This window comes from Schistocerca nitens, chromosome 8, assembly GCF_023898315.1.
Source record: "Schistocerca nitens isolate TAMUIC-IGC-003100 chromosome 8, iqSchNite1.1, whole genome shotgun sequence".
NCBI classification, from domain to species: Eukaryota; Metazoa; Arthropoda; class Insecta; order Orthoptera; family Acrididae; genus Schistocerca; species Schistocerca nitens.
Window position 1 is genome coordinate 443174603 of NC_064621.1, and position 21437 is coordinate 443196039.

General features: G+C 41.0%; 1 protein-coding gene across 1 annotated transcript in view; it reads left to right on the top strand.

Annotated features, from left to right (window-relative positions):
• LOC126199032 (synembryn-A) overlaps positions 1-21437 on the top strand; it is a 130441-nt gene that overhangs the window by 84604 nt on the left and 24400 nt on the right. Inside the window, exons 7-8 of the mRNA XM_049935733.1 lie at positions 644-896; positions 8341-8494. Coding sequence (XP_049791690.1) covers positions 644-896; positions 8341-8494 — 407 coding nt within the window. The remainder of the gene's footprint in view (positions 1-643; positions 897-8340; positions 8495-21437) is intronic.

Genomic DNA, 21437 nt, shown 5'->3' on the forward strand with positions numbered 1-21437 from the left:
TGATTTTCATCTCTTCCATCTCTTGAAACATTTTCTGACAGGAAAAAGTTTCCACAATGATGCTGAGATGCAGACTGAAGTGACTGTGGCTCCGGGCATTGGCGGCAGACTCATATGATATGGGTATACAATTGATAGTGCACCATTACGATAAATGCATCATCAATGGTGGTAACTACATTGAGAAGCAGCCAGTGAACCTGTGTAAATATTCCAATATATATTTTGCACTTAGTCATATTTTTGTTTTCTTTATCAATCGTTGAAATTTACATTCTGGGTGCACCTTGTAATAAATTCTTAATGGTCTTGGTTCAGCCGTTGTAAGTAATGTGTGAAGTTGTGATGCCAGGGGAAGAATAGAGCTATGACATTATAGGATTTAGAGCTAAGTGTGCAAAGGACAAATGAAGTAAATTTCAGAATGGTCTCAATGCTAGGCATGAGAATGGGAAGACAGGTGAAATGGTACCTGTAAATGAGTAAAAAGTTTAGTAATTGGGTTATTTGCTAAAACAGACATGTCTTTTGCTACTTGAGAAGAAGGAAGGAATATTTAGAATTGCTGGCAGGATTAATTTTGAAGTAAAACTCTTTAAGAGAAAAGATAATACATGCTTATTTCTGATTGATGGTTTTGTAGGTAATCAAGAAACATCCTGAGTCTCTGTGTCCGCTACTCACAGTCTTAGCCAAGGGAGCAAGATATCAGCGCCCAATTCGAAAGTTCCTAAGAGCAAGAATCTTACCTCCACTTGGTGAGCAAGTATTAACAAGACCAGAAGAGGGTGACACAATGCGGAATAAACTATGTCGTTTGCTGACAGCAGCAAATCCAGACACCAATATTTCACAGCTGGCTGCTGACCTTCTGTTCGTGCTATGCAAGGAGAATGGTATGCTATTTTTTTATGTTGTCTAAATAATTGTAAGAACTGCGGAGCATCTCTGTCAGTTTTCCTACTTCTGTCCTCTGCTCACTCAGAGAGAAGTGATATACATATGTTCTATGAGATTTGACCTCTAGAGAATATTATAAGTCTGTAAATACAGTTTGTCTTCTTCTAATAATTTCCGGGTATTAGAAGAAGAAATACGCCGGGAAAATTTCAGAAGTCACAGTTTGTCTTGTATGTTACTGGATCAAGGGCTTATAAGATATTTGAAGATTAATAATACTTTATTATATTATTTCTTTATAGAATTCTGTATACTGCAGATGCATTTGCTTTACTGGAAACTTTTGATTTCATGTCTTCCTTGCTTATGTATGATAAAATCTCAGTTAAAGTCTGATAAGCAACAGAACTAATAATAAAACTTCTAATTTTAAACAGAGAGATGAAATAAAAGCTATTACAGTCCTCCCCCTGCTCTTGTTCCTGTTCGTGCTCCTTTCTGCTCCATCCCATCCCCCCCCCCCCCCCTCCTTATCACATTTTCCTGTATGCTACCTTTACCATTTTTTCTGCTAACCTCTTTTCAGCTAACTTACCCACACATCTATGATTAGTGATCATGCCATTAAGGCTTCACACATAATTAAAAGCAGCATTTTATTGATTGTGGCCAGCTTAATTGAATGATGGTCAAGAGACAAAGACATTAAGCTGTCATAACTTAGTAACTGATGCAGTCAGCATTTACATTCTTCTGTAACAGAAGTCATCATATATGTGTTGCTATGATGTGGTACATGTGAATACTGTGGCAGTACAATGTACAAGAAACACAATATTTGGCATTTACATAGTGTACACATGTGTGGCTGGTGCTGTGACGAAATGGGGACTGGTGATCTTGCCACAGTATTGGCATCAACACTGACTACATTGTTAGCCAAAACTAGTGATCAGTCCGATTAATTAAGATTTTGTGTGCAACCTTGACTACATGGGCTTTCGACCCCTAACATAAATAAAAAATTTACAACAGATCGTGTGTCACCTGGTTGGTAATGTCAACAAACTTAATAACCTCCTTTTTTCTACTACCTTACGTCTTTCTTGCTAACTTACCTCTTTTACCCTCCTAACTTGCCTTATTTCCCTGCTAACTTGCCCTTTTTTCTGCTAACTTTCCTTTTTTCTACTACCTTGCCCCTTTTTTCCACTAATTTGTCCTTTTTTCCACTAACTTGCCCTCTTTCCTGCTAATTACTCTTTTTCCAATTTGTTTGTTCTCCCACTGTCATGCTTTTTTCCTACTGTCTTGCCTTTTTCACTGCACTAGCCAGGCTTTTTTCTGATAACTAGCTTTTTCCCATAGACAGAAAAAATCCTCAAGCTCAACATTCAGCATTTTCATTTGTGTAATTTCCCTGACCCCGCTGCTTTTATTGCAACAGTTGCTACAAAAATGATTTTCATTTGCCTGTGTTTGATTTATAAAATGCAATTTGTAATGATAGGTTACATCAGTGAAAGAGCTCGTAATGATAGGCTACATATGTGAAAGAGCACAAGGAATACAAAACACAAAAAACAGGGAGAAATGGACAAAATAAACTTTTTGTCCATTTAATACATATTGCCCCTCTAAGAAGCTGATATTGTAATATATGGAACAAATGTTCAACAGTTTATGGAAGCTTCAGGACACAATTAAGTGGCGATAGTTGAAGAAATTGTTGGAAGTAAAGGTATAACTAGGAAGACTGTCACAGTAACCTGAAAAAATAATGGTCCAGTAAACCTTAGTAAATAATCTGAATGGCTAACAGAAGATGCAGAGCAAAAAGGGGTTTCTCTATCTTACTCCTCCTGTCTACTATTGATCATTTTTCTCCATCTTCCTAAATTTATTTTGGTCTTCACTTCAATTTTTCCCACTTTTATTTTCTCGTAGTTCATTTGCAAGTCAAATTTCTTCCTGCTGCCTAACAAACACACCAATCATACTGGCCCTGCCTCCATAGGCCTCTGTACACAATCAAACTTGTCTGCCAAATTCACTCTTTTCTAATAAGTCCTTACACATACTAACAAAGTTTGTCAATTTAACCTCCCTTTTGAAGCAAATGCCTTTTGTGTCATGAAGTATTTTGACACTAGTGGGAATGGCTACCACTGCAGGCAAAGCATTTCTTGCATTGGCTTTAGCACTTTGTATGAATATGAAAAAGAATTTGAGGTGCTGCTCAAGGAACTGTTTGAAATTGAGAGAGAAATATACTTATGAAAATCTGCTACAGGGAATAATATACTAAGAACCTGATGACTACATCAATTTTCCTGAAAGGACAGTTAAATTGGTACTGAAACAGAGGATGACAGATTAAAGGCCGAAATACTAAATGTCTTTTTCCAAAGCTGTTTCACAGAGGAAGACTGCACTGTAGTTCCTTCTCTAGATTGTCGCACAGATGACAAAATGGTAGATATCGAAATAGACGACAGAGGGATAGAGAAACAATTAAAATCGCTCAAAAGAGGAAAGGCCACTGGACCTGATGGGATACCAGTTCTATTTTACACAGAGTATGCGAAGGAACTTGCCCCCCTTCTTGCAGCGGTGTACCGTAGGTCTCTAGAAGAGCGTAGCGTTCCAAAGGATTGGAAAAGGGCACAGGTCATCCCCGTTTTCAAGAAGGGACGTCGAACAGATGTGCAGAACTATAGACGTATATCTCTAACGTCGATCAGTTGTAGAATTTTGGAACACGTATTATGTTTGAGTATAATGACTTTTCTGGAGACTAGAAATCTACTCTGTAGGAATCAGCATGGGTTTCGAAAAAGACGGTTGTGTGAAACCCAGCTCGCGCTATTCGTCCACGAGACTCAGAGGGCCATAGACACGGGTTCACAGTTAGATGCCGTGTTTCTTGACTTCCGCAAGGCGTTCGATACAGTTCCCCACAGTCGTTTAATGAACAAAGTAAGAGAATATGGACTATCAGACCAATTGTGTGATTGGATTGAGGAGTTCCTAGATAACAGAACGCAACATGTCATTCTCAATGGAGAGAAGTCTTCCGAAGTAAGAGTGATTTCAGGTGTGGCACAGGGGAGTGTCACAGGACCGTTGCTGTTCACAATATACATAAATGACCTGGTGTATGACATCGGAAGTTCACTGAGGCTTTTTGCAGATGATGCTGTGGTGTATCGAGAGGTTGTAACAATGGAAAATTGTACTGAAATGCAGGAGGATCTGCAGCGAATTGACACATGGTGCAGGGAATGGCAATTGAATCTCAATGTAGACAAGTGTAATGTGCTGCGAATACATAGGAAGATAGTTCCCTTTTCATTTAGCTACAAAATAGCAGGTCACCAACTGGAAGCAGTTAATTCCATAAATTATCTGGGAGTAAACATTAGGAGTGATTTAAAATGGAATGATCATATAAAGTTGATCGTCGGTAAAGCAGATGCCAGACTGAGATTCATTGGAAGAATCCTAAGGAAATGCAATCCGAAAACAAAGGAAGTAGGTTACAGTACGCTTGTTTGCCCACTGCTTGAATACTGCTCAGCGGTGTGGGATCCGTACCAGATAGGGTTGATAGAAGAGATAGAGAAGATCCAACGGAGAGCAGCGCACTTCGTTACAGGATCATTTAGTAATCGCGAAACCGTTACGGACATGATGGATAAACTCCAGTTGAAGACTCTGCATGAGAGACGCTCAGTAGCTCGGTACGGGCTTTTGTTTAAGTTTCGAGAACATACCTTCACCGGAGAGTCCAGCAGTATATTGCTCCCTCCTACATATATCTCGCGAAGAGACCATGAGGATAAAATCAGAGGGATTAGAGCCCACACAGAAGCATACAGACAATCCTTCTTTCCATGAACAATACGGGACTGGAATAGAAGGGAGAAGCGATAGAGGTACTCAGGGTACCCTCCACCACACACCGTCAGGTGGCTTGCGGAGTATGGATGTAGATGTAGATGTAGAATAACTGAGTTATTTCGCCCTCACACTGAAAATATAGGCACAAGTATGCAAAAACTTATTCTCTCTTAGTTGTTCCTCTCATGGCAGTTCATTAAAATACCAAAACATGGGAACATAAACATTATAACTCCAGGAACCAGAGAGCTACGATTGAGAGGGGTGATATGTATTAATCACAGATGAAAGCAAGGGGAAACTACAGCCGTAATTTTTCCCGAGGGCATGCAGCTTTACTGTATGGTTAAATGATGATGGCGTCCTCTTGGGCAAAATATTCCGGAGGTAAAATAGTCCCTCATTCGGATCTCCGGGCGGGGACTACTCAGGAGGACGTCGTTATCAGGAGAAAGAAAACTGGCGTTCTACGTATCGGAGTGTGGAATGTCAGATCCCTTAATCGGGCAGGCACGTTAGAAAATTTAAAAAGGGAAATGGATAGGTTAAAGTTAGATATAGTGGGAATTAGTGAAGTTTGCTGGCAGGAGGAACAAGACTTTTGGTCAGGCGAATACAGGGTTATAAATACAAAATCAAATAGGGGTAATGCAGGAGTAGGTTTAATAATGAATAAAAAAAATAGGAGTGCCCGTAAGCTACTACAAACAGCATAGTGAACGCATTATTGTGGCCAAGATAGACACGAAGCTCACACCTACCACAGTAGTGCAAGTTTATATGCCAACTAGCTCTGCAGATGACGAAGAAATTGAATAAATGTATGATGAAATAAAAGAAATTATTCAGATAGTGAAGGGAGACAAAAAAATAATTGTCATGGGTGACTGGAATTCGGTAGTAGCAAAAGGGAGAGAAGGAAACGTAGTAGGTGAATATGGATTGGGGGGAAGAAATGAAAGAGGAAGCCGCCTGATAGAATTTTGCACAGAGCACAACTTAATCATAGCTAACACTTGGTTCAAGAATCATAAAAGAAGGTTGTATACGTGGAAGAAGCCTGGAGATACTGACAGGTTTCAGATAGATTATATAATGCTAAGACAGAGATTTAGGAACCAGGTTTTAAATTGTAAGACATTTCCAGGGGCAGATGTGGACTCTGACCACAATCTATTGGTTATGAACTGCAGTTTAAAACTGAAGAAACTGCAAAAAGATGGAATTTAAGGAGATGGGACCTGGATAAACTGAAAGAACCAGAAGTTGTACAGAGTTTCAAGGAGAGCATAAGGGAACATTTGACAGGAAAGGGGGGAAAGAAATACAATAGAAGAAGAATGGGTAGCTCTGAGGGATGAAGTAGTGAAGGCAGCAGAGGATCAAGTAGGTAAAAAGATGAGGTTTAGTAGAAATCCTTGGGTAACAGAAGAAATATTGAATTTAATTGATGAAAGGAGAAAATATAAAAATGCAGTAAATGAAGCAGGCAAAAAGGAATACAAACGTCTCAAAAATGAGATCGACAGGAAGTGCAAAATGGCAAAGCAGGGATGGCTAGAGGACAAATGTAAGGATGTAGAGGCTTATCTCACTAGGAGTAAGATAGATACTGCCTACAGGAAAATTAAAGAGACCTTTGGAGAGAAGAGAACCACTTGTATGAATATCAAGAGCTCAGATGGCAACCCAGTTCTAAGCAAAGAAGGGAAAGCAGAAAGATGGATGGAGTATATAGAGGGTCTATACAAGGGTGATGTAATTGAGGATAATATTATGGAAATGGAAGAGGATGTAGATGAAGACGAAATGGGAGGTACGATACTGCGTGAAGAGTTTGACAGAGCACTGAAAGGCCTGAGTCGAAACAAGGCCCCGGGAGTAGACAACATTTCACTTGAACTACTGATAGCCTTGGGAGAACCAGTCATCACAAAACTGTACCATCTGGTGAGCCAGATATATGAGACAGGCGAAATATCCTCAGACTTCAAGAAGAATATAATAATTCCAATCCTAAAGAAAGTAGGTGTTAACAGATGTGAAAATTACCGAACTATCAGTTTAATAAGTCATGGCTGCAAAATACTTACGCGAATTCTTTACAGACGAATGGAAAAACTAGTAGAAGCCGACCTCGGGGAAGATCAGTTTGGATTCCATAGAAATATTGGAACACGTGAGGCAATACTGACTTTACGACTTATCTTAGAAGAAAGATTAAGGAAAGGCAAACCTACGTTTCTAGCATTTGTAGACTTAGAGAAAGCTTTTGACAATGTTGACTGGAATACTCTCTTTCAAATTCCGAACGTGGCATGGGTAAAATACAGGGAGCGAAAGGCTATTTACAATTTGTACAGAAACCAGATGGCAGTTGTAAGAATCGAGGGACATGAAAGGAAAGCAGTGGTTGGGAAGGGAGTGAGACAGGGTTGTAGCCTCTCCCCAATGTTATTCAATCTGTATTTTGAGCAAGCAGTGAAGGAAACAAAAGAAAAATTCGGAGTAGGTATTAAAATCCATGGAGAAGAAATAATAACTTTGAGGTTCGCCGATGACATAGTAATTCTGTCAGAGACAGCAAAGGACTTGAAAGAGCAGTTGAACGGAATGGACAGTGTCTTGAAAGGAGGATATAAGATGAACATGAACAAAAGCAAAACGAGGATAACGGAATGTAGTCAAATTAAATCGGGTGATGCTGAGGAAATTAGATTAGGAAATGAGACAAAGTAGTAAAGGAGTTTTGCTATTTAGGGAGTAAAATAACTGATGATGGTTGAAGTAGAGAGGATATAAAATGTAGACTGGCAATGGCAAGGAAAGCGTTTCTGAAGAAGAGAAATTTGTTAACATCGAGTATAGATTTAAGTGTCAGGAAGTCGTTTCTGAAATTATTTGTATGGAATGTAGCCATGTATGGAAGTGAAACATGGACGATAAATAGTGTGGACAAGAAGAGAATAGAAGCTTTCGAAATGTGGTGCTACAGAAGAATGCTGAAGGTTAGATGGGTAGATCACATAACTGAAGAGGAGGTATTGAACAGGATTGGGGAGAAGAGGAGCTTGTGGCACAACTTGACTAGAAGAAGGGATCGGTTGGTAGGACATGTTCTGAGGCATCAAGGGATCACCAATTTAGTATTGGAGGGCAGCGTGGAGGGTAAAAATCGTAGAGGGAGACCAAGAGATGAATACACTAAGCAGATTCAGAAGGATGTAGGTTGCGGTAGTTACTGGGAGATGAAGAAGCTTGCACAGGATAGAGTAGCATGGAGAGCTGCATCACAGCAGTCTCAGGACTCCACAACAACAACATGTATTAATCTCAACACAAGTTGCCTGCATGCATTCATTCATCCTAAAGATTGGATATTGTGGATGAAAAATATTCACAACAAATGGAATTTTTTTATTATACTGTAAGAATAAAAATAATTTTTTTGAAGTTTTTGTTTTTAATCTCATTTTCAGGTCCATAATTTATTATAATCAGATGCTCATATGGATTAAAATTATTCTTGCATTTTAGTTGGCCGAATGGTAAAATATACTGGCTATGGTAACGCTGCTGGACTTCTAGCAAATAAAGGTCTGATGCTTGGTGGAGATGGAAAGAAACCTGATGGATATTCATCAGACAGTGAAGACAGTGATACAGAAGAGTACCAGAAATACCGAGACAGGTACCATCAATTTCTTTACTATTTACAGATAGTATAATAAACCTCCTTGCATTTCCCCACATTAGCTGCTTTCTTGGTTCTCTGCCTTGAGATATCATCCATTTACATGCATACATCAGACCTTTTTATATCATTCTCCCAGACACTTATTGAGGAAATTAAAATGTTGGTGTAAAATAGTCGCATGTCAATAAGTTCTGAGAATGTTAAATTATGAAGGTAATCCCAAAAGTAACGTCTCCTATTTTTTTTATAAGTACATAGACCTGTTTATTTCTACAGTGGCTTACATCAGTTTACAGCTTGAACATTTAGCTATTTTTCGACATAACCACCATTTCTGTCGATGCATTTTTGTAGACACTGTGGCAGTTTTTGTCTGCCCATGTCATACCAGCTCGCCGCCATGCTATTTCGAAAGTTATGAACCTCTTCTTTCACCTTGTCGTCGGAGCCATATCGCTGGGACCACAATTAACGCTGACAGGTACTGAGAGACTCTGAAAAAACTCAAACGGGCAATTCAGAACCGGAGAAGAGGAATGTTGAGCAAGGGCATACACATTCTCCGCGACAACGTCACCCACACATCACTCGGCAAACTGTTGCTCTCCTGCAACAGTTTCAGAGGAACATAATCACCCACCCATCCTATAGCCTTGACTTGGCACCCAGTGACTATCACCTGTTGCCTAGGTTAAAAGAACATTTGGCCTGAAAGCGATTCAGCTCCAACAATGAGGTGAAAGAAGAGTTCCATAACTTTCAGAACAGCATGGCGGCGAACTGGTATGACATGGGCATACAAAAACTGTCGCAGCGTCTACAAAATTGCATCGACAGAAACGGTGATTATATCGAAAAATAGGTAAATGTTAGAGCTGCAAAATGATGTAAACCATTGTAAAAATAAACAGGTCTATGTACTTATATAAAAATAGAAGATCTTACTTTTGGCATTACCCATGTATAATATGTGTTAATTGTGGAAAGCATGCTCCTGCATGAACAAGGACAAACAGTAAGTGAAAGAAATGAAGATAAAGCAGTGGCAAATGAACCATGGACCTTGCCGTTGGTGGGGAGGCTTGCATGCCTCAGTGACACAGATGGCCATACCGTAGGTGCAACCACAATGGAGGGGTATCTGTTGAGAGGCCAGACAAACGTGTGGTTCCTGAAGAGGGGCAGCAGCCTTTTCAGTAGTTGCAGGGGCAACAGTCTGGATGATTGACTGATCTGGCCTTGTAACACTAACCATATCGGCCTTGCTGTGCTGGTACTCCTAATGGCTGAAAGCAATGGGAAACTGCAGCCGTAATTTTTCCCGAGGGCATGCAGCTTTACTGTATGGTTAAATGATGATGGTGTCCTCTTGGGTAAAATATTCTGGAGGTAAAATAGTCCCCCATTCGGATCTCTGGGTGGGGACTACTCAAGAGGACGTCGTTATCAGGAAAAGGAAAACGCGTTCTACAGATCAGAGCGTGGAATGTCAGATCCCTTAATCGGGCAGGTGGGTTAGAAAATTTAAAAAGGGAAATGGATAGGTTAAAGTTAGATATAGTGGGAATTAGTGACGTTTGGTGGCAGGAGGAACAAGACTTATAGTCAGGTGAATACAGGGTTATAAATACAAAATCAAATAGAGGTAATGCAGGAGTAGGTTTAATAATGAATAAAAAATTAGGAGTGCGGGTAAGCTACTACAAAACAGCATAGTGAACGCATTATTGTGATCAAGATAGACATGAAGCCAATGCCTACTACAATAGTACAAGTTTATATGCACCCTAGCTCGGCAGATGATGAAGAAATTGATGAAATGTATAATCAGATAAAAGAAATTATTCAGGTAGTGAAGGGAGACGGAAATTTGATGTCATGGGTGACTGGAATTCGAGAGTAGGAAAAGGGAGAGAAGGAAACATAGTAGGTGAATATGGATTGGGGGGAAGAAATGAAAGAGGAAGCCGTCTGGTAGAATTTTGCACAGAGCATAACTTAATCATAGCTAACACTTGGTTCAAGAATCATAAAAGAAGGTTGTATACATGGAAGAATCCTGGAGATACTAAAAGGTATATAATGGTAAGACAGAGATTTAGGAACCAGGTTTTAAATTGTAAGACATTTCCAAGGGCAGATGTGGACTCCGACCACAACCTATTGGTTATGAACTGTAGATTAAAACTGAAGAAGCTGCAAAAAGGTGGGAATTTAAGGAGATGGGACCTGGATAAACTGAAAGAACCAGAGGTTGTACAGAGTTTCAGGGAGAGCTTAAGGGAACAATTGACAGGAATGGGGGAAAGAAATACAGTAGAAGAAGAATGGGTAGCTCTGAGGGATGAAGTAGTGAAGGCAGCAGAGGATCAAGTAGGTAAAAAGACGAGGGTTAGTAGAAATCTTTGGGTAACAGAAGAAATATTGAATTTAATTGATGAAAGGAGAAAATATAAAAATGCAGTAAATGAAGCGGGCAAAAAGGAATACAAACGTCTCAAAAATGAGATCGACAGGAAGTGCAGAATGGCTAAGCAGTGATGGCTAGAGGACAAATGGAGAAAAGAGAACCACTTGCATGAATATCAAGAGCTCAGATGAAACCCAGTTCTAAGCAAAGAAGGGAAACCAGAAAGGTGGAAGGAGTAAATAGACGGCCTATACAAGGGCGATGTACTTGAGGACAATATTATGGAAATGGAAGAGGATGTAGATGAAGATGAAATGGGAGATACGATACTGCGTGAAGAGTTTGACAGAGCACTGAAAGACCTGAGTCGAAACAAGGTCCTGGGAGTAGACAACATTCCATTAGAACTATTGACAGCCTTGGGTGAGCCAGTCCTGACAAAACTCTACCATCTGGTGAGCAAGATATATGAGACAGGAGAAATGCCCTCAGACTTCAAGAAGAATATAATAATTCCAATCCCAAAGAAAGCAGGTGTTGGCAGATGTGAAAATTACCGAACTATCAGTTTAATAAGTCACAGCTGCAAAATACTAACGCGAATTCTTTACAGACGAATGGAAAAACTAGTAGAAGCCGACCTCGGGGAAGATCAGTTTGGATTCCGTAGAAATGTTGGAACACGTGAGGCAATACTGACCTTACGACTTATCTTAGAAGAAAGATTAAGGAAAGGCAAACCTACGTTTCTAGCATTTGTAGACTTAGAGAAAGCTTTTGACAATGTTGACTGGAATACTCTCTTTCAAATTCCGAACGTGGCATGGGTAAAATACAGGGAGCGAAAGGCTATTTACAATTTGTACAGAAACCAGATGGCAGTTATAAGAGTCGAGGGGCACGAAAGTCAAGCAGTGGTTGGGAAGGGAGTGAGACAGGGTTGTAGCCTCTCCCCGATGTTATTCAATCCGTATATTGAGCAAGCAGTAAAGGAAACAAAAGAAAAATTCGGAGTAGGTATTAAAATCCTTGTAGAAGAAATAATAACTTTGAGGTTCGCCGATGACATTGTAATTCTGTCAGAGACAGCAAAGGACTTGAAAGAGCAGTTGAATGGAATGGACAGTGTCTTGAAAGGAGGATATAAGATGAACATCAACAAAAGCAAAACGAGGATAATGGAATGTAGTCGAATTAAGTCGGGTGATGCTGAGGGAATTAGATTAGGAAATGAGACACTTAAAGTAGTAAAGGAGTTTCGCTATTTGGGGAGCAAAATAACTGATGGTGGATATAAAATGTAGACTGGCAATGGCAAGGAAAGCGTTTCTGAAGAAGAGTTATTTGCTAACATCGAGTATAAATTTAAGTGTCAGGAAGTCGTTTCAGAAAGTATTTGTATGGAACGTAGCCATGTATGGTAGTGAAACATGGACGATAAACAGTCTGGACAAGAAGAGAATAGAAGCTTTCGAAATGTGGTGCTACAGTAGAATGATGAAGATTAGATGGGTAGATCACATAAGTAATGAAGAGGTATTGAATAGAATTGGGGAGAGGAGGAGTTTGTGGCACAACTTGACAAGAAGAAGGGACCAGTTGGTAGGACATGTTCTGAGGCATCAAGGGATCACATATTTATCATTGGAGGGCAGCGTGGAGGGTAAAAATCGTAGAGGGAGACCAAGAGATGAATACACTAAGCAGATTCAGAAGGATGTAGGTTGCAGTAAGTACTGGGAGATGAAGAAGCTTGCACAGGATAGAGTAGCGTGGTGAGCTGCATCAAACCAGTCTCAGGACTGAAGACCACAACAACAACAACAACAACAACAGCAACAAATGAAGTTTAAGATTCCATCTGTGAGTTGTACATGAGTTGATCCGTAGGTAGATCTCTGCCCAAGACAGGCAGAAATATTCTTTTAAAACTCACTCTCCCACATAGTTTTAACGTATCTTGTATAACCAATGGAGGCCAACTCTGTCAAGAATTTAAAAAGATCTCAAGTAATAAAGCTATTTACTTTACATGAATTTTTGAGGTGAGCCACAGCTACCATTTCCTACCCTTTTAACCTTAACACTTTTTAAAATGTTATGTTGAGGTTTGAATGTGTGGGGTTTTGATGAAAACTGGATCGTAATATTTTTAGAGCTACACAAAATTTTTGAAACCAATAAATAAATTAATTGTATTTGAAACTTGAATTGGATGGTATTCTAACTGTTCCAAAGGATGTGAAACTTCCTGGCAGACCAAAACTGTGTGCCAGACCAAGACTCGAACTCGGGACCTTTGCCTTTTGCGTGCAAGTGCTCTACCAATTGAGCTACCCAAGCATGACTCACAACCCGTCCTCACAGCTTTCCTTCTGCCTCTCCTCATCTCCTACCTTCCAGACTTACAGAAGCTCTCCTATGAAACTTGCATAAGAGCTTCTGTGAAGTTTGGAATGTAGGAAACGAGGTAGTGGTGGAAGGAAAGCTGTGAGGACGGGTTGTGAGTCATGCTTGGGTAGCTCAGTTGGTAGAGCATTTGTCCACTAAGGACACAGGTCCCGAGTTTGAGTCTCAGTCCGGCATACAGTTTTAATCTGCCAGGAAGTTTCAGATCAGTGCACATTCCACTGCAGAGTGAAAATTTCATTCTGTTCCAAAGGAAATTTGCCCTGTCATTGCATGTATTTCAGAGCTGCCATCTTCTGATCCATGTGACAAGCAATAAAAATTTCCTTTTGAAAAAAGATACTAACTGAACCTTTCTTGGGTGATGCTGTAACCTGTTCACGTGCATGATCTGTGTAAAACTTAGGCTGTAGTTCATAAAGATTCAGTGATGAAAGTACTGAAACTGAAGTTGCTGTAACTCTCATTACGTGTGCAATATGCTACACCACTTTTCATGAAAACTGGCAATGCCATTAAGGAAATCATTTGAAGTGAACAAAACTTTTTCCATACACAGGGTGATTTAAAAAGAAAGAACACATTTCAGTTGTTTATTACAGACAAGCTATGAAAGATTGAAACACATTGCACGTCACTGGAAAGTTTTATGTTTGCACAGACACTGTACCATTCACTTAACATGAGCTCCAAACATTGCCCAAGAAACATTGAAACGGTACTCCATTTCATTCCACACTCATATCAACAGGTCCCTGTTCATTGAATCTACAACAGCTTCAACAATTTGATTTCTCAGTTCTTGAAGAGTACCTGCCGTTGATGGGACAAAGATTCTGTCTTTTATGTAGTCCCACAGAAAAAAATTGTGAAGTATGAGTTCTGATGACCTGGGAGATCAAAAGCAGTGAACAGTCAGGGTTGCCACAAGTTCTGGATATAAAAAAATATCAGGGAATTTCAAACATGTCAGGGACATCAAGCAAACATCAGAGAAATTTGGAAAAAAAATACTGGAAAAATCTTGTTTTTGTGTCAGTGGATGACATGCTTTGTTTACTGAGATGTCAAGTATCATCACTGCCTGGGCGCAGCTTAGTATATGCACCGCTTCCCTACTCCCTCATTCTTAATGCTTCTCCCCTTCCTACCACTCCCCTCAGCTTGCAGTCAGTGCTACCACCACTTCTTGCTGCTAGCCTAGCAGCTGTCACCGAAAGGCAGTGAGGTGTGAGGTGTGGTTTGTGTGGATCTGATTCTCAGAGATTGCTGACACAGCGGCTGGAGACAGCGGTCATGTGTCCATGAGCTGTATCTGTTGATTGTGTGAATGTGTGTGTGCTCATTTTCTGACAAAGGCTATGGCCAAAAATTTAGTTGTGTGAGTGTGTCTTCTACATGCCTGTCTGCAGCTCGTCTATCATCTTTACAGTGAGTTGCTACCTATCCTCATTAGTATTGGTTCTCAGAGTATTTGTGCAAGGTATCTGTTGCATGGTGTGATCACTGTGTTCTCATCTCATCAACATGATGTCTGTGACACATGAATAGCTGGCCACATGAGTGGATTTCCGTGACGGGCCAAAACTGCAGGCCATTTCTTTGGGTAGCTCTAACAGATCGGGCCTGCTGATCTGAAGCTCATCATTTTCCACTAATTTGCAGTCCCTGCCAATCAAATCTAGTCTCACCGATTTGTCCACAGGCCAGGTCTGTCTGTGTGTGGCGTAATGTGGCGGATTTTTGTGTTTTATTCGTGGAACCAGGACTGTGGCACTCCTCAGCAGGCCAGAGGCCACGGGGATGGATTTCAGGAATTATGACCATCTCACCATAAGTACATTGTACAGTGTGATGTTTTATAGACATTGTATTTATTGAAGAACATTTTGGCACTTCGAAAGTAGTTTATATATTAGACGGTATGGACAAAAAGAAGAAGAAAATTATTGCAGTCGCTGGTGGTTTGTACACTATGTACTCATATATTTCTCAAAAGAAAAATCACACAATATCTGTAAAATAATACACATAATACAGTGGATAATAACCAACAATAATGGACATAGTAGAGCCAACATTTTATTGACGGTTACCTATAGTGTTGGTTTATACAACTCTTCTATGCCTTATACACTTCTTTCAAGAGGCCTACTTTTTTCTGAGGTTTTCTGAAAACTGTGAAGGTATTTTAAATCTGTCATGCGATTCCAAGGAAATGCGCATTTTTGTCACCAAATGAGTTTTGTTTTATTGAAATAAAATAACAACAGTGGCCTTAATGAAAAACATATACCATTAGGCTAGCTTTCTCCATCTAAAAACAGTGCATTACAAAAGATGCTGATGTTAATACTTAAGATTTTTGTTCACATGGTGGAGAAATACAGAAATCCTAACATAGTTTTGAGATCTCAAAATTTGACAGGTAAAAATGCTAAAACTTGCGGACCTCAGAGATACAGATAGCTGTACCATAGGTGCAACCACAACGGAGGGGTATCTGTTGAGAGGCCAGACAAACATATGGTTCCTGTAGAGGAGCTGTGCAGCCATTTCAGTAGTTGCTGGGACAACAGTCTGGATGATTGACTGATCTGGCCTTGTAACATTAAACAAAACAGCCTTGCTGTGCTGGTACTGCAAACAACTGAAGCAAGGGGAAACTACAGCCGTAATTTTTCCTGAGGGCATGCAGCTTTACTGTATGGTTAAATGATGATGGCATCCTCTTGGGTAAAATATTCCGGAGGTAAAATAGTCCCCCCCATTCGGATCTCCGGGCGGGGACTACTCAAGAGGACGTCGTTATCAGGAGAAAGAAAACTGGCATTCTACGGATCGGAGCGTGCAATGTCAGATCCCTTAATCGGGCAGGTAGGTTAGAAAATTTTAAAAGGGAAATGGATAGGTTAAAGTTAGATGTAGTGGGAATTAATGAAGTTTGGTGGCAGGAGGAACATGACTTTTGGTCAGGTGAATACATGGTTATAAATGTTGTTGTTGTTGTGGTCTTCAGTCCTGAGACTGGTTTGATGCAGCTCTCCATGCTACTCTATCCTGTGCAAGCTTCTTCATCTCCCAGTACCTACTGCAACCTACATCCTTCTGAATCTGCTTAGTGTATTCATCTCTTGGTTATAAATACAAAATCAAATAGGGGTAATGCAGGAGAATAATGAATAAAAAATAGGAGTGCGGGTAAGCTACTACAAACAGCATAGTGAATGCCTTAATGTGGCCAAGACAGACACGAAGCCCATGCCTACTACAGTAGTACAATAGGGTGTATATGACCCGGGACAACCAGGAGATCTGGGAAAAACCTGGGAATTTTTTCATCCAGGAGAAAACCGGGAAAAACCCAGGAATTTTTTAGAACTCTGGGAATTTTTCATTGTTTTAGTTTTCAGTTAAATTTTTGTAATTTTGACTGGTGTGGACCGATACTCTAACAGAGGATATTACTGTATCCGGCTACTGCAGACTAATACTGCAGCATTAAAACATGAACGAGAGAAAAAAACAAAAATAAAACTTAAATTCCAAAGGAAATGCACCATATAAAATAACACAGTGCATGTACAAGTGTCGGCCAACAGCAAAATCTGTCAAAGGCTTTAGGAAGACTACGCAATGCTTCGTAACAACAAATTGTATCCGATGAACGTGATGTCACAACTGTTTGCATTAGATTCATTTAAGCAGGTACGAGCGAGCTCATGCACACGGGCAGTTGAGTCGCGTATGAGTAATACCTAAATGTAGCTGTTGGCTGTGTAAGCAGCAGTAGCAGCAACCATCCACTTGGGGTACCCAGAAAAAGTTTACTGGCGCTCCCAAGCTGCCAGATCCACATGTGCACAGCAGACTCGGATCTAGTGGCGCGGGGGGGGGGGGGGGGGGGGGCGCAAACCGTGGTATCTGAACCGGGCGGCAGTTTAAATATGTCTGCTTGTGTCTGTATATGTGTGGATGGATATGTGTGGGTGTGCGCGCGAGTGTATACCCGTCCTTTTTTCCCCCTAAGGTAAGTCTTTCCGCTCCCGGGATTGGAATGACTCCTTACCCTCTCCCTTAAAACTCACATCCTTTCGTCTTTCCCTCTCCTTCCCTCTTTCCTGATGAGGCAACAGTTTGTTGCGAAAGCTTGAATTTTGTGTGTATGTTTGTGTTTGTTTGTGTGTCTGTCGACCTGCCAGCACTTTCATTTGGTAAGTCACATCATATATATATATATATATATATATATATATATATATATATATATATATATATATATATATATATATATATATGGTTATAATAGAGGGAAACATTCCACGTAGGAAAAATTATCTAAAAACAAAGATGATGTGACTTACCAAATGAAAGTGCTGGCAGGTCGACAGACACACAAACAAACACAAACATACACACAAAATTCAAGCTTTCGCAACAAACTGTTGCCTCATCAGGAAAGAGGGAAGGAGAGGGAAAGACGAAAGGATGTGGGTTTTAAGGAAGAGGGTAAGGAGTCATTCCAATCCCGGGAGCGGAAAGACTTACCTTAGGGGGAAAAAAGGACGGGTATACACTCGCACACACACACATATCCATCCACACATATACAGACATAAGCAGACATATTTAAGACAAAGAGTTTGGGCAGAGATGTCAGTGAAGGCAGAAGTGCAGAGGCAAAGATGTTGTTGAATGACAGGTGAGGTATGAGTGGCGGCAACTTGAAATTAGCGGAGATTGAGGCCTGGTGGATAACGGGAAGAGAGGATATATTGAAGAGCAAGTTCCCATCTCCGGAGTTCGGATAGGTTGGTGTTAGTGGGAAGTATCCAGATAACCCGGACGGTGTAACACTGTGCCAAGATGTGCTGGCCGTGCACCAAGGCATGTTTAGCCACAGGGTGATCCTCATTACCAACAAACACTGTCTGCCTGTGTCCATTCATGCGAATGGACAGTTTGTTGCTGGTCATTCCCACATAGAATGCGTCACAGTGTAGGCAGGTCAGTTGGTAGATCACGTGGGTGCTTTCACACGTGGCTCTGCCTTTGATCGTGTACACCTTCCGGGTTACAGGACTGGAGTAGGTGGTGGTGGGAGGGTGCATGGGACAGGTTTTACACCGGGGGCGGTTACAAGGGTAGGAGCCAGAGGGTAGGGAAGGTGGTTTGGGGATTTCATAGGGATGAACTAAGAGGTTACGAAGGTTAGGTGGACGGCGGAAAGACACTCTTGGTGGAGTGGGGAGGATTTCATGAAGGATGGATCTCATTTCAGGGCAGGATTTGAGGAAGTCGTATCCCTGCTGGAGAGCCACATTCAGCATCTGATCCAGTCCCGGAAAGTATCCTGTCACAAGTGGGGCACTTTTGTGGTTCTTCTGTGGGAGGTTCTGGGTTTGAGAGGATGAGGAAGTGGCTCTGGTTATTTGCTTCCTCATCCTCTCAAACCCAGAACCTCCCACAGAAGAACCAGATACATCACATGATCACACTGACAGAACCACAGACACATAGACACAGGCAACAGAGCATGCACAATGTCGGCACTAGTACAGTGTATATCCACCTTTTGCAGCAATGCAGGCTGCTATTCTCCCATGGAGACGATCATAGACATGCTGGATGTAGTCCTGTGGAATGGCTTGCCATGCCATTTCCACCTGGCGCCTCAGTTGGACCAGCGTTCGTGCCGGACGTGCAGACCGCGTGAGACGACGCTTCATCCAGTCCCAAACATGCTCAATGGGGGACAGATCCGGAGATCTTGCTGGCCAGGGTAGTGGACTTACACCTTCTAGAGCACATTGGGTGGCACGGGATACATGCGGACGTGCATTGTCCTGTTGGAACAGCCCTTGATTGGGCCCCATGTTCTTCCACCTACGCTCAATGGAGCACGATATCATGATTTCATACGGGATACTCTACCTGTGCTGCTAGAACATGTGCCTTTACAATTACGACACAACATGTGGCTGATGCACGATGGAGCTCCTGCACATTTCAGTCGAAGTGTTCGTACGCTTCTCAACAACAGATTCGGTGACCGATGGATTGGTAGAGGTGGACGAATTCCATGGCCTCCACGCTCTCCTGACCTCAACCCTCTTGACTTCAATTTATGGGGGCATTTGAAAGCTCTTGTCTACGCAACCGCGGTACCAAATGTAGAGACTCTTCGTGCTCATATTGTGGACGGCTGTGATACAATACGCCATTCTCTAGGACTGCATCAGCGCATCAGGGATTCCTTGCGACGGACGGTGGATGCATGTATCCTCGCTTATGGAGGACATTTTGAACATTTCCTGTAACAAAGTGTTTGAAGTCACGCTGGTACGTTCTGTTGCTGTGTGTTTCCATTCCATGATTAATGTGATTTGAAGAGAAGTAATAAAATGAGCTCTAACATGGAAAGTAAGCGTTTCCGGACACATGTCCGCATAACATATTTTCTTTCTTTGTGTGTGAGGAATGTTTCCTGAAAGTTTGGCCGTACCTTTTTGTAACACCCTGTATATATATATAGATAGACAGAGATTTAGGAACTAGGTTTTAAATTTTAAAACATTTCCCGGGGCAGATGTGGACTCTGACCACAGTTTATTGGTTACGAACTGTAGACTAAAACTGAAGAAACTGTAAAAAGGTAGAAATTTAAGGAGATGGGACCTGGATAAACTGAAAGAACCAGAGGTTGTAGAGGATTTCAGAGAGAGCATTAGGGAATGACTGTCAAGAAGGGGGAAAGAAATACAGTTGAAGAAGAATGGTTAGTTTTGAGAGATGAAATAGTGAAGACAGCAGAGGATCAATAGGTGAAAAGACGAGGGCTAGTGGAAATCCTTGGGTAACAGAAGAGATACTGAATTTAATTGATGACAGGAGAAAATATAAAAATGCAGTAAATGAAGCAGGCAAAAAGGAATACAAGAATGTCTACAAAATGAGATCGGCAGGAAGTGCAAAATGGTTTGCGGGGATGGCTAGAGGACAAATGTAAGGATGTAGATGCATATATCACTAGGACGTAAGATAGATACTGTCTACAGGAAAATTAAAGAGACCTTTGAGAAAAGAGACCACTTGTATGAATATCAAGAGGTCAGATGGAAACCCAATCCTAAGCAAAGAAGGGAAAGCAGAAATGTGGAAGGAGTATACAGAGGGCCTATACAAGGGAGATGTAGTGGAGGGCAATATTATGGAAATGGAAGAGGATGTAGATGAAGATGAAATGGAAGATATGATACTGTGTGAAGAATTTGACAGAGCACTGAAAGGCCTGAGTCGAAACAAGGCCCCGGGAGTAGACAACATTCCACTTGAACTACTGATAGCCTTTGGAGAACCATCCATCACAAAACTCTACCATCTGGTTAGTGAGATGTATGAGACAGGCGAAATACCTTCAGACTTCAAGAAGAATATAATAATTTCAATCCCAAAGAAGGCAGGTGTTGAGAGGTGTGAAAATTATCGAACTATCAGTTTTGATAAGTCACAGCTGCAAAAGACTAACACGGATTCTTTACAGATGGAAAACCTGGTAGAAACCAACCTCGGGGAAGATCAGCTTGGATTCTGTAGAAATGTTGGAATACATGAGGCAAAACTGACGCTATGACTCACTTAGAAGATAGAGTAAGGAAAGGCAAACCTAAATTCTTAGCATTTGTAGACATAGAGAAAGCTTTTGACAATGTTGACTGGAATACTCTCTTTCAAATTCTGAAGGTGGCAGGGGTCAAATACAGGGAACAAAAGGCTATGTACAATTGGTACAGAAACCAGATGGCAGTCATAAAGAGTCGAGGGGCATGATAAGGAAGCAGTGGTTGGGAAGGGAGTGAGACAGGGCTGTATCCTATCCCCAATGTTATTCATTTTGTAAATTGAGCAAGCAGTAAAGGAAACAGAAGAAACATTTGGAGGAGGAATTAAAATCCATTGAGAAGAAATAAAAACTTTGAGGTTTGCTGGTGAGATTGTAATTCTGTCTGAGACAGCAAAGGACCTGGAAGAGCAGTTGAACGGAATGGATAGTGTCTTGGAAGGAGGATATAAGATGAACATCAACAAAAGCAAAATGAGGATAATGGAATGTAGTCG